This window comes from Oreochromis niloticus, linkage group LG10 (genome assembly GCF_001858045.2).
Source record: "Oreochromis niloticus isolate F11D_XX linkage group LG10, O_niloticus_UMD_NMBU, whole genome shotgun sequence".
Classification (NCBI taxonomy): Eukaryota; Metazoa; Chordata; class Actinopteri; order Cichliformes; family Cichlidae; genus Oreochromis; species Oreochromis niloticus.
Genome location: NC_031975.2, coordinates 23,562,529 through 23,576,611, shown reverse-complemented (window position 1 = coordinate 23,576,611; position 14,083 = coordinate 23,562,529). Strand labels below are relative to the sequence as shown.

General features: G+C 42.1%; 1 protein-coding gene across 7 annotated transcripts in view; it reads left to right on the top strand.

The window, feature by feature from the left end:
- Positions 1-2,766: 2,766 nt before the first annotated feature.
- larp1 (La ribonucleoprotein 1, translational regulator) overlaps positions 2,767-14,083 on the top strand; it is a 49,216-nt gene continuing 37,899 nt past the window's right edge. For 6 of the 7 annotated variants that reach the window (XM_025910914.1, XM_005456148.4, XM_025910913.1 and 3 more), the window contains exon 1: positions 2,767-3,469. In XM_025910914.1, coding sequence (XP_025766699.1) covers positions 3,073-3,469 — 397 coding nt within the window. In that variant the 5' untranslated portion in view covers positions 2,767-3,072. The remainder of the gene's footprint in view (positions 3,470-14,083) is intronic. The other variant, XM_013275137.3, reaches the window with a different exon arrangement.

The window sequence follows — 14,083 nt, the reverse complement described above, 5'->3', positions numbered from 1 at the left end:
TAAAAAGATTACAAGAAAGTCTTGCTCCTTAAAAGCAGAATATAAAGACACGAGTTGTGGCTCAAGGATTTTGCACAGTACTGTACTTTTTTAGGTTTATTTTACAGTGTACAGAATTTATAATTTACATTGTATTTTGCACTGTATGACTTTTATATTATATGTATCATATTAGGTTAGTTTTCTGCTACTTCACCGCACCAGGGAGTACATTTGAAAAGGAAATATTGTATTATTCAGTCCTGTACATTAAACATTTTAGCTGTAAAAAATATGAATAGATACTATATTTACATCCATTAACTTATGTATTATGCAATGTTCTAGTTCTTCTGGAGGTTACTTCCTGTTAAAAAGGAGTTTTCCCTTTCCGCTGTTGCTCGTAGGGGGTCTTCTGAGTGTTGGGGGTTTTCTCTGTTATTGCAGGGATTTTACCTTACAATATAAAGTTCTCTGAAGCAACCACTGTTATGATTCACAACTACATAAATAAAATTATATTCACTTGAAGTGTTTTAGAGTAAATCAACTTTCACTATGTCCTATTGTGGAAACAGGGGTTGATCCAGATTTTTTATATTAATACAGTATTTCTACAGTCCAAAAACACCCTAAAAGTACTTTTATGCCTGCTTTTTGTACTTATATATTATATTAGTATATTCATATACTGTATATTGCACAGATAACGTTTTACTATAGAGTGTGAATGAAAGATTTTTATGTTGCTATTTTTCTTAATGAAATACCTCAGAGCCTCTGACTCTAATCTAATCTTGGGGCATTCAGTAAAGTGAATATTTGCCTTTCTGCATGACTTCTTCTGTCTATATAGCGGTGAGCAGTGGTGACTGTAGAGGAACAGCTGGCTGATGCGCAGCCACATTTTCCCTCTGCGTTCACGCAAGTCATCATTTTCTTTCTCCAAACGCACAGGCGCGTCCCCTCTTTCCCATAAAGTAGCACATTATATAATCAACCAGACCAGCTTAAAAAAGGTCTATAATGCTGAGCGACGCGTAATGTCGCTAAAGACACAACACAAACACACGTAGAACTGCAGACGCATACTCAACAGGGACAGGGAAGGTCAATCTATCTATGTGTTTCGGTAAAAGTAGAAAACTTCAGAGGAAGAGCTTCTTCTTTTTTCTGGAAATCAGGAGGGAGCACACACGTGCAGCTCCGGTATGCACACGTGTGTGTATAGTGTGTGAACTCTGAGAGGGGGGATTGCATGCCCACCTTTTTTTCTCCTTTTCTTTCTTTTCCTTTTTTTCAAATTAAAAAAAGAAAAAAAATCTATACAAGCGTATAAAAGGACAAATTCCACGTGGTACCCACGAACGTATTTGTAAACTACTTGTTACAACAATAAGCTTGTGTTTTGGTCAGCTAGTCAATGAGGTAAAGGTGATGAAACGGTGACACGTCTAAAGAGCGTGCCAGACGTCATCAAAAGATCCGCGGTGCGTTTACGTCTATCGGAAAAATCTGACGTGGATGTAGACTAGGGTATAAGTATTAATAGATGGTGATAGCGGTTATAATTGCACGTTTCCTCCAGGATCAGGGGGTGGGCACTTCATATTTCCGAGGGACCACATGAGAAACTGCGTAAGGCCCGACAAGTTTATTTAATCTCTTTATAAGCTCATTGGTCCAGCCCTGCACAACAGTCCCAGGCTGGCATGTGGCCTCTTGGGAAAATTAATTTCTCACCTTTACAGGTGCTTGGGTTTCCTCCTAAAGTCCAAACACATTTTATCCAACATTGTTGTGATAGTCTCTTACAAATAAAATTGTATAAAATCAATAAGAGTAACATAAACACATTTCACACTGATAGTATTATCTGTGGGACAGGCAATGCTATTTTAAGTTATTGTATTTTTCCTTTACGTTTTCTTTGCTTAGTTAAATACAGTTTAAGCATTACAGGTGTTTAACTAGCTTTTTTATGTAGCATGTGATTGAGGGTGATAAGTAATGATAGGAAACCCTTTTGGAGCATTTGATTGGCTCAACTCCTCCTCAAGACAAAGAAAGCTCTGATCCAATCAATCACTGTTAAAATAGTTGCAATAAAACTTATGAAGGTGCACGAATACCAAAATGAATAAATAAATACATTCTTAAATAAATACACGTGTCTTTGCTGTTTATTGTTGTGCAATGTAGACTGTACTATGTTTAATCTATCCATATGTAATTAAAATGGGAAATAAATACATTAAAGGTTTTAAATGAAATTATTTTATATTTAATTCATTGGTTTATTTAATGACTTATTTATTGAACTCGTGGCCTACCATAAAAACTGACCTACAGCCGGTCATTCCTATAATTTAACTTCATCCATGCTGGGCTTACATGCTTAGTCACACCCCAACGGCAAAATTTGGGACAGCTGGGTTAAATCAATTATTATGTGAACGTCATTAATATATCTAAATGCTGTCTTTTACTTTTATTCCAGTTTCACTGCGGAATAAAAAAATATGCATTAAAATGATTAATTATTTTTTCATTTATAAAAATGTCTTTGTCTTTGGTGTGACTCCTTGGTTTCAACAGCTAATTTCGTCCAAAACACACAGCGTGACTCAGTGATACGTTTCGTTACTGATCGCACTTGAATGCGCCCGACGAAGAGCCACTTTACGACTTCCCAAATTGGAAATTAAGAGGTTTTATGACGAGGAAGCGCTTGAAAGCAGCAAGTCGACCTGACCCAAAAGCGCGCTCCCTGCGTTTTACGTGTCTCCTCCCCCTCCACACTGTACGTGCGCGCACCACTCTATCGCGTGGTGGGGATCATCCATGTTGCTACTAGTGGTGGAGATAAGGTTGTAATCCTGAGAGGCCCCGGAGACGTTTCTTGGGTTTTTTTATATGCTCTAACTCGGCGCTGACTGCTCCGCGTCGTGGACTGAAGCTCTTTTGGTCTCGGAGCGACACAGAAGCGGCAGACTCTGCGGAAAAACTTCACGTTTCCCTGAAATTGAAGGCGAATTCGGGCCGGGGGGGAGGACTGGTAATCCTGAGGGGGAAGAAAGACGGTGGTGGGAAATGGCCACTCAGGTGGAGGCTCTCCTACCCGGCAACCCGCTTGCTCAAGCGAAGGAGCACGGTAAAGTGATCCGCAGTGAGCCTAAGGAGGAGCCTAGCGGCCGGGGCGACGGGGCCAAGCGGCAGACGGGTGTCGCCGATCAGGGGAGCGGCGGAGGCGGCAGCAGCAGTCCAGGACAGGGAGGGACCACCGGCTCGGAGGAGCAGACCTCCAAGCGGGCGACAGAGGAGAGCAAAGGCGACTGTGACAGCGAAGACAAGCAAGGCGAGGAGGGAGTTAAAGGCGGCGGTGGCAACAAAAAGGAGTTTACTGAAGCTCCCCCGCCCAAGGTGAACCCGTGGACGAGGAAAATGAATGCTGTGACCGTGGTCAGCGTGAATGGACAAGCACACCACGGTCTGTACCCTCCCTACGTGTTGATTTACTGGCTGTCAGTGTTGTGTTTAGTGTCTGCCTGCACAGGTGTGGTCGTCCTGCTTTCACAGGGGGAGTCATGGGGGTGATTTATTGAACCAAAAAGAAAGAAAAAAGAGAGGCAACAGAATTGATGAACAAGCTCTAACTGTGGTATTTTGCAGGCTGGTTATATTTGGAGTTAAAGCCCTCCCTCCTCCACCACCACCACCACCTCATAGTGAAGGCTATTCTTGGGGGAACATGGGTGGCTGATTGCACAAGTGATCACACCCTTCCCAAAAAAAAGTAAAGGTGCTCCAAAATGCCTGCAGCTTTTCTGAAATTTAAAGGTGCAGTTCAGGGATCCGGTACCCCAAATAGCCTTTCACTTGGGTGGACGGTTTATGGGCACTGTGTGTTGTGGTGCAAAGGTTGTGAAGTTGATCACTGGTGTGTCATCAGATCGTGCATTTTCTTTTACTTGAGAGAGTTTTGGTGTCTCTTTCTTGGGGCTTTTTAGGAGGAGGAGCGTATTAATTTTAGCAATGTCATCGTGCATGCTTGCTTGCATAGACTTTAAACTTTCAAGTTAGGAGGAGAAGACTGAAAGAAGCTCCCCTGTCTTGATGATTTCCCTCCCCCTTCTTCTGCTGACACCCACCCTTGCATACAGCCACATCTCTGCTCTGCTGACACACACCAAGCTTGCCAAATATTTAAACCAGTATTTACTACTGTTTACATGTTTGCTTTTGGGGCCGGTTTCGACACAGCATCAACCGCATCAGTTGATCGGGACATCCGCCCATGTCTCTTGCATTACATCAATTAGCATTAAAGGCACGAGTATGCTCGGTTGTGTAGCAGCTTAGCCGGCTAACAATAGCACACTGACTCCCTTTTTGGCCTAGTCCTTCGCCGGGCCCTTCTCATTCAGATGTTAGCCTAGCTCCCATGTGGCTAATACTCGCGTCCGATCAGCCCGTGTAAAACACGTCAGCCTCTCAGTCGTTTAAAGAACCCTCCTCGGTGCTAAAATTCTTGTCAAACCTGAAACATTTGGTGGTTTAAGCCTTAAAAACGAGCATGTTTGTTGTGAGACGTCACGTGTTCACTCCACGTGTTCCCCTAGAGAAAGGCATGAGAGCTGTTAGCTAGCTAGCTGTCTGCTTGGGCGACTTCGCTGCATTAGAGGGCAGATGTCGCATGTGGCGGTCTTGCCTGAGGCGGTCCGGGGGTTTTCGTGGTAAAGAAGCCGGTTGTCACGTCGTGTATGTGTTGTCAGAGCAAAACCCGGCACCTAGTCTGCTCCTCCACCCTGCTAGGTGTCGTTAGCCTGGAAGCTAGCAGGCAGATTTCATCGTGCATTTTATCTTATCGATCAGTGATCCAGAAAACGGATTACTATTATGTTTTTGTCTGTAACAATTCACACGAAGTTGCCCCAGAATCCACACCGATTGTCGATAATCGATCAGGTGGAGTGATATTGGTGATGCACATGTAGGGGACAGCTCCCTGCCCTGTTAAAGCAACGTGGTTTTCATGTCTCACAGCCATGTGTTATTTCCTGCACGCTGTGTTGCAGCCTCTCAGTCAGGTCCGAGTCTTTGTTTGCACAAGAGCTGAAAGCGTGTGTAACTCATGTAGACTTCAGCCTGTACTCAGGGTGGATTGGATTGCTTCTTGCTCCTAAATCTGTCACATCAGCACATGAAGAGCCACTTTGTAGCTTGCCAGGCAGCATTGCCCCCCTCCACCCCTTCTTTATGCTGATTGAAACCGGTTTGCTGGTTGACTTTTTGAGGCAGTGGCTCTAAACCCTTTTTGTTTTCTTGTTTACTTATGATTCAAGGCCACTACCAGTGTAGCTGGGAAGTTCTAGTCACAGGTTTTTGTCCCGATGACTTGTAAGCAGTTCCCTGAAAATGGATTTCAGTTTTTGGGGATGTAGGTAAACCATGGTTTTAATGAAAAAAAGTAGAGTTGGGCAGTGATATAGAAATGTGTCAACCATGAGGAACTTTTAAATCTTCTGCGTTTTTTTGTCATTCCAACACGTGCACTTGCAGGAAGTGAAACTAATTTTTGCACACAGGTCCCAGGTAAAAGCCAAGAAGAATGAGAGCACACAAGGAATATGTACAAAAACAAACTTGGAGAAAGTTTAGCATAAAATATGTCAACATACAAGTGTTTGCTTCTGCAAAATAGTTTTAATAACAAGCATTTAGGATGGTTAAGACTCAGATGTTTCACAAGGACTGAGTTTGGTCCAAATAAGCTATTTTTTATTAATTGAAGAAATGATAAAATAAGTCCTTGTGGTTGTGTGGTTCCAGATCTTTTGGCTCAGTTTGATCCACCACACAGATGAATTCCTGACATAAAACAGTAGATTTTTTGATTAAAAAACAAAACATTAGGTCAAGTTTTTGCTCCTTAGCTAGTCAGAGCCGTTGGTGGGAAGAATCATACTCTTAAGTGGAGTGCTGTAAGTGGGATATTTTGAATAGCCAGGGTTACTTGTGGGTGTTTTTTGTCCATCTCTGATAGCTGTTGAACTGATGTTACTTTGCCAAACCCTGGCAAACCTTTATGGTGGTCTGGCTTTGCATCAGCATCACCTTAAAAAGCTAATAGAATTAGGCTTATGATTAGTTTCAAGTGATCATTTAGGGAAACTAGGATCCCCTCCATGGAAATTGGTAAGACAGAAGGTGGAAATGGAGTTTAAAACCCTGTAAGCGATTAGTCTGTAGTTTCTAATCAGCCGTGTGTACTCTGTGTGTCCTTGAACAAGATCCTGGAATCCTGTTATGGATAAAGCTAGAACCTGCATGACTGGGACTGGTTATCCACATGTCACAGTGGGAGTATGTAACTATATGTGAAAAGCGGATTTCAACAAGATTTTTATTTTTTCCCCCTGGTTCAGACTGATTGGGTTTAATATTAATGTCAAGTTTACCTGGAGTTTTCTAACCACACCTAATGTGTGCAAAGTAGCATAACATAAATCCTGTTACATATACAGTCATAATTACCATTACCATCCATCATTTAAAAGACAGATCATCAGCTGACTTATAGTGAACATTTAACAGGAGTGAGAGATAAAATGGGTACCCTGGTTGGGTAGTTGCTCCATGTCATCATACAGAGTTCAGAGAGGGCATTCTTATCAGACTTTTGAATTTGCTGTCCTAGAGAAAATATGAGACGACGCTCGGGTTGAAATTTAAAGGTCTTGCGTGTGTAACCTTTCTGTTCAGAGATGATGGATCAAATTTAGTAAAGTACAGTTTTTGTTTGTTAGCTTCGGAGTAAGACTCGCCCTCATTTGGCTGTTAATATTTGTAGTAAACATGAGTGGGGCTGTTCTTCAGGGAGTGTGGCTTCATGTTTACTCCCAAAACCACCACTGGCACTCGAGCACACCACACCAGTTTCCCCCAGGCTGGCGTGTAAAGAGCAATGACCACAGGCTTAAAGGTGCACTGTGGCGTTGCCATGAGCACACAAATTATGTTTACATCCGGTGTTGTGTACCAAAGCATTTTGTTAGGCTCCTTAAGATATGGCAAATGTTTAAAGCATTTCCTTTCTCATCAATCATTTCCAACAATGGCTTGTTGAGTATATTTAAATTGAGACTTCCCAGAAAGTTGATTCTGTTCATCTGGACGTTGCGTTTTCAGTGGGAGAAATGTTTCGGCACTCATCCAAGTGATTTAGTGTGTCCAGATGAACAGAATCAACTTTTTGGGATTTCCTTAATTGCATCCATGCTTTTCAGTGCCTTTGACATGTTTTTAGGAGAAGTTTGTATGTTGTTTGTTTGTTTTTGGTTTTTTTGTTCATGTGCATGACGCAACTGCTCTGTAGACCTACTGGAAGGCAAAACTCAGGGTACACTATATCTTAATCTCCTTCACTTTCTTTGTGGAACAGGGTGGGACTGTGCCAGTGTTGTGTATGTGTGCGGCAACTGATTTTAGTATCGGTTATCCACTTGATGGAACACCACCATCCTCAGTTGATTTTTACTAGTAGAGCAAAAAACAAAGCTTCCTGTCTTTTCTTTCCTACTGGATAAATAAATGACCAGGTTATAATATTGGTCCTTTAATATATTTAAGCTGCTCATCAAACAAGGATCGTATCCTCGTTTGAGTTGGACGTAGTCTGACTCCACTGACATGGACTTCATGCTGCTGGGCTCTTTTCTAGTGACGGGTGACGGGTTGAGCCATTACAAGAAACTCTGTGGCTTAACAAAGACTGCAGTACAAGATGGGGTGGAGTTGTAGTTCATTTGTGGGCAGAGAATCTTCACAGACAGCTGATTATATTTGATTTTTGTCACAAAGTAGTTGGCCGATGCAATATTTTAGATGGAGTAACTGTGAAACGGTGAAAGCTCCATTTGTAACATGCACACATTTGCACGTGTACCCCACCACAAGTAGACTGCTGCCTGTAGGAAATTTAACAAAACCAGCTGAGAGTGAGGGGTGCGATAACTTTGTGGCTTGCAGTTGTTAGACCTGCCAGCCCCATGAGCTGTTTTGTTTCTACTTCCTGTCCTGTTGACTTTTTTCCACTTCAGCAAAGTACATTTAAAAAAATCCAGTCTACCTTCACTATTACTGAGAGAGGTCTGACCTGGGAGAAGCTGAAGCTGATGACCAACATCTGTAGTATGTTGTTTTGTGTGTCTTTCTCAGGCAAAGTAGGGCAGTTAAACAAAAAAAGTGTTTTTCCAGCTAATTTTCAAAGTAGTTTTTGAGATAACAAAATTCAATTAGCTGAAAACAAGGTGATAGAGAGAGCTGACCAATGTCCAGTGCATAAAATGAACTGTAACTAGGAGCAAAGTGCAGCCACTTTGGCTAAACCACTCTGTTTCCTGTCCTCCTACAACACCTCACTGCTCTGTTCTGGCTCTCTGTGTGTGTTGCTTCTGGTACTAATAAAATTAAACAAGTGTACTTTGCAGTACCAGGGCTGTTTTCTGGAGAGGTTTCACTCCAGTTATTTGCCATGACTTTAGTATTTCAACCATCCATCCATTGTTTTCACCGGTCATGATAGCAGCACTCTAAGCAGAGAAGCTCAGACCTCACTCTTAGCCTCCTTTACAGAGCTGAAGAAGAAGAGCTAATCTCTCCAGTGTATACTAGGTCTGCCCTGGGCTTCCGCCGGCAGGACAGATATGAAACTCTTCATCTAGGAGGCATCCTAGCCAGGTACCTGAACCACCGCAACTCACTCCTTTCAGTATGCAGGACTTGCTGTTCTATACTGAGCCCTTCCCGAGCAGCCAGACACCCTTTGGAGGAAATTAATTTCCACCACTTGTATCCGCAGTCTCATTCTTTGGGTCACTACATAATTTTAATGTGATTGGCAATAACTGATTCAAAACATTCAGTATGGATGTCCCTGGTAGTTTAGTCTAAAAGTCAGAAAACAAACTGAGGGCAGACTTAATGGCTAAACTTTGGTAATGCAAATATTTCATGTGTATTTAAGATTAATGCTCTCTAATAATCAAACAGTGTATTAAATGTTGCTTTAATGTGCTGCACTTTGTGTTGTACCTAACATTGTGTCCACTCTCTGGGCTACAGTAGCATGGTTATGTTGGTATACTCTTCCATAATTGAGCTTCAAATTTACAACTTCACAGATGGAAGAGAGACACTGTCATCTGTTGGGAATTCAGCGTTGGCTAATGGTGTCAAAACAACAGTAACAGGGCTGACTCGTTGTGGACCTCCCTAACATTGATATGACTTTATTCTCACTTAGAAAGCAGGAGTTGGTGTTTTTCTTCACTCAGGAGTTTTGGGTGGGTGTAATGTTGCGTTCCATTTACCTATTTCCAGTTGAACATAGTTGTAGTAGGACTGGAGGTCCTGTGCATCTGCTGTGTTGTGCGATGAAGTCATGCTAACATGAACACACCAGCTAATCATAGTCTTGAATTGTCCTTAATTACTCAAATGTTCTTGTGTTTTTGAAAATTGGCACATTTAAAAGTATAACCTGGAGAGTTGTGGTTTACAGCTGACACTGTTATACACAGCCACAGTTTTTGAGGTGATTTATGCATTTTTTCAGCTCAAGACGCCTAAATGATTTAAAGTGTTATTTTCTTTCTGCTGTTGTGGTGAATGTCAGCTGAGGTGTGACCTTAGCTTGGTTGGGGAGTCGGAAACAACTGGCAGTTCTACAGAATACATGCAAATGTAGATTGAGCTCAGTGCGTTAGCATTCCTGTAACACGTACAGAAGCCTTTAAGTAGAGTAGTTGAGTAGAGGAAGGCAGTTAAACAGTCTTCTCTTTATAACTTGCATCACATGCCTTTAGCTTATTTACTTTCTGTCACCACTTTAGATTGTTTATTTTTAGCACACTATTTGATTAAGTGTATGTGCTCCTAACGCAGTGATTGTGCCGTTTTTGTTTCTGTAGCATGGTAAGGTTTTCTTCTCACCTCTCAGTTGTAAATCTGAACTACTCTGGTAGTACTTCAGATCTATTCAAAGCTGCTCAGCACCTCGTAGGGGGTTGCTATTTAAAATTAGCATGGACAACTTGGTTGTCTCCAGCATTTGTCCCAGCCCGTGGCTCTCGTTGTTGTCTTTGTTGCCACTAGTGAAGAGGCAATCCCCCCCCCCTCCCCAAAACTCCCTTTCTTCTGTCATCAGACACCACGGATCTGTTTGTTGGCGGGTTTTACGAGGTGTCGGGACCCAGCGAAGGTCGCCATCCCTGAACGAGTGTTAACAGTTGAATGGGTAAAATGGAACTACAGCTGCAGACCAGGCTGCCACCTTGCTTCAGCTGCTGAATGGGTCCTTAATGTGCTAATGGGAGCTCAGCTGACTGGTCGGCTTGTGGAAATGAGACTGTGTTGGAGGTTAGGGGGAAATTTGATAGCTTCTGTTGAACCCACAGAAGCATTTTAATGCTCTGGTGCTGCTGAGTTTTCTTTTTTTTTTCCTGAAGATTTCATTACTGTCATAGTAAAATAATGAGTTGACTGGCAAAAATGTTTATATTTGAAATACATATGGTAACAGTGACTCTAATTTTAAGTTTAATTTTTTTTTAAACTTTTAAAAAGTGCCAGATATCAAAACTGAGAACATGAGGGCTTGTTCACAAAGTGTAGCATTGCTAAGCTAGGTAGCAGCCTAGTGTCTATTATACTCACTGTACTGCACCTCTCCCCACACACTACACGCGTGCCACATACAAACTGTAGTCCCTCTCTTAGGTCGTCCAGCTCGAGTTGCTTTTATCTATCTCTGGCTTGCGTCTGGACCCCGTGATAACGGCACATCCCTCCGAGAAGGTTCGGGTGTGGACAGTTTATATCGAGGACGTGTCCAGTTGGTGGCACGTTGAAATATGACTTAGCTCCTCAGTATTTTTCATTGGTTAGAGGGGTGGGGGCAGGGGGGGTCCACAGCTCAGCTTTTCCCTGTTTTTCACTTTTTCTGCCAGTTATATTTCATCTTATTCCTTTGTAATGAAGTGTGTACGTTTTGGGTGAAATAACTGTGGTAACGTTCATGTAAACGTCGAATCACTTTTGGCATTTATAGTTCTGTGCAAAAGCCTTGGGCGATTAACCATTTCTTTATATTTTGCTAGGAGATGGAAAATGACTGTAGCCCTGTATTTTTATTAATTTTATCCCTGTCAGACTTTTATGTTTCATATTTTTTTTTATTTATTTGGTAGTTTCAGTGTCTGAAGATACTTTAAATTTCCCTGTAACCTTGGTTCATCGACTGAGTTAGGTGCCTTTTTTATGTTGCATTTATTCATATGCAGTTCCAGTTACATTGGAAGTCTTGCATGTCGGAACTCGGTACGTTCCTGTTGGAAAGTCGATAAAGCAATGGCTCTGCCTTGCTAAGAAGCAATATAATGTTATTTTGCAGCATATTCATGGGTAGATCTTGCAGTGAAAGATTACTTTCACTGCTGCCATCTTGGATTGTTAACTTTGGGTTGGTGGGGCTGCTCCCACATTCTGAGTGGCAAAATCCAAGTTGGGGCGCATTCCAGATGAAAATTTTGACTGGAAACGCAGAAATTCCAACTTAATCTGGAACATACCAATAGGGCAGTTTTCTGCAAGACATTAGGCAGAGGAACTGGACTGAAAAGGCTGATATCTAAAGGAAAAGTATCTGAATACCTTCAGATAGCATGGAGAAATATTGCTGAATAGCACGTTTAAAACAATAAGAAAGTCTGACTCCTTGAAAGGGGGGGGGGGAAGTAAAGAAATGTGGGGTGTCTCAAGTACTGTACACAGTGTACTAAGATGTAGAAATCGTTGTCAGGCACTCATAAAGTGGCCACGGCTTTTGAAGCAGTTGAAGTCTGTATAATGGCTCAGCCCTTCATCATAGCTGATCATCACCCTTCAGGATACTGTAGATACTCTACTGTTACAGTTTCACAGCTTTGGTTTTAGATCATTTAAAAATTGTTGAAGCTTTAAGTAATGTGTTCTTCGCTCTGCCTACTGTTTATCACCACCATCATCATCTGTCACCACTGTCCTGCCTGCACATGACTCTGGCGATTGGACAGTTTTAATCTTTTTCTTAACTTGAACCCTTTCCACATCTGAGGTGAAGTTGGAGCCCGGGTCGCTCACATGAGCTTCATTTGATGTGAGTCTCAGTGCTGGCTGCGACACCTCCTAGCCTACTCTTTTTACTCCATGTGAGCTTGTGATGTCATCACCCTACAGATCACATGACTTCAGAGGGAGTCTTCGACTGTGTGCACACGCTGCGATTGTACGCGTTTCCTCCATATTTGGTTCTTGCATGCAGAAAGGCTTCCCTCCTCAGTGGTTACTCTGCTCTGTCAACAATTCAGACTGCAGCAGTCAGTAGAGGAAACTCAAGAGTATGTTTCACACTCATAACTTGAGATGTTGGCTGTAAACCAGTGTTTGGTGATTTTTAAGGTGATTATTGCTTTATCCAACCAGTGATGGTTGTTTGCTGTCCTCGGTGCCTTTTGGGGGGAAATGTGGTGTGTCTCAAACATTTAAATAAGGTCTGCCTGGATTTATTTTATTTATTTTAATTAAAGAAATCTTAATGGGGATTCTCTGTTCAATGCTGTTCTTTTTTTTCCATATATCAAGAATGTGACAGTTTCGGGGGAAATTCCAGAAGTTAATATTGACTCAAAAAAACAAATCTTTTGAATGTACAACCTCGGAATCATGATACAACACATGTGGGAGTGGAGGAAAAACCTGTGTGATTCAGACCACAAAAAACCCCCGGCATTTAGCTGAGGATCGGGCCCATTTCCCAACGCTGCGACTGTGTTTGTCTAAGACTGCAGAGCCGACGTGGCACAAAGTTTATTTATAGGATTCACCAAGCGAGCCCCCGTGGGATCTTAGGGCAGGTACTGAAGCTGCTCCGTGCTGTAGGATTCAGGTGGAGGCCAAACACAAATTCCCATGAGGAATATGCGTTGTGGAGAGTGGCTGTTTGGTTTGCGAGGGTGGGGAGGCGGCGGGAGGCACTCTTGGGGCTGTTGATCGGAAAGGAGGATGAGATGTGGAGGAAGAGCTTTTCAGAGCGTGCAAAAATCTGTTTTGTCAAGTTGGAGCACTTGATTGTAAAATAAATTTAAATGTATATTACAGTAAAGCATTAGAATGAACAGATGTGAAGCTGCTACTGGAGAAACTTTAAGAGACAATGGCTGATTTGAACAGTTGGGGGTTGGTAGTGGCTAATGTTAATGGTAGCCTCTGGCAATCCAGCATGCACAGCAGGCTGCAACAACCTTCAGTGAGCACTGTGGGGAATAAACATAGAAGGAGTGGGTGAAATGAGAGAATTGAAAGAAGTAGTTGACGTAGTGCTTGGGAGAAGAGTCACTACATACTAATGTCTTTAGACAACAGCACGCTGGTCTTGGTGAAGCAGTTAAGCAGTGAATGGGTTTTTTTCCTCTAGCAGCTGGAGCTTCTCAAACATTCACAGTGGTATGTAAATAATCATTTTACATTCTGTGTCTAAAAATAATCTGTTGGTTACAACAGCAATCTTTTAATAGTCCTGAAGAGTTAAACGTCCCTCTGTTTAAACAGAGTTGAAGAAATTTACATTCAGCATGTGAGCAAATTACAGTTTACATGAGAGTGCGAACATCTCAAACCTTCAGGGGCTATTTCTATATTATTAATGGATGTCATCAGTCTGTGCAGTTGTTATGAGTACTTGGTTGTGAGCTGCTGCTGGAGCAAACAGTTTCGGGGACTACCTGCAGGGAAAATCCAACTATAACTACATGCTGCTGTCAAACCACTAATAAAAATGATGTAATGGTGTAAATCCAGTCAGCTGTGACAATTTTATTTTCTCGTGGTCTTGTTTCCGCCTCTTCATTGGTGGATGCTAAGTAGTAAGTTGAGAGAAATTGCAAACAGCATATTTGTAATATTTTGCTCTGTCAAAATCTTTTTTTCCCCCCCATTTTTGTGTTTAGGCTCCTTACGTGTGTAATGTTAAGACTTTTAAGTGGTTGTCCCCAGTGCTTTATTC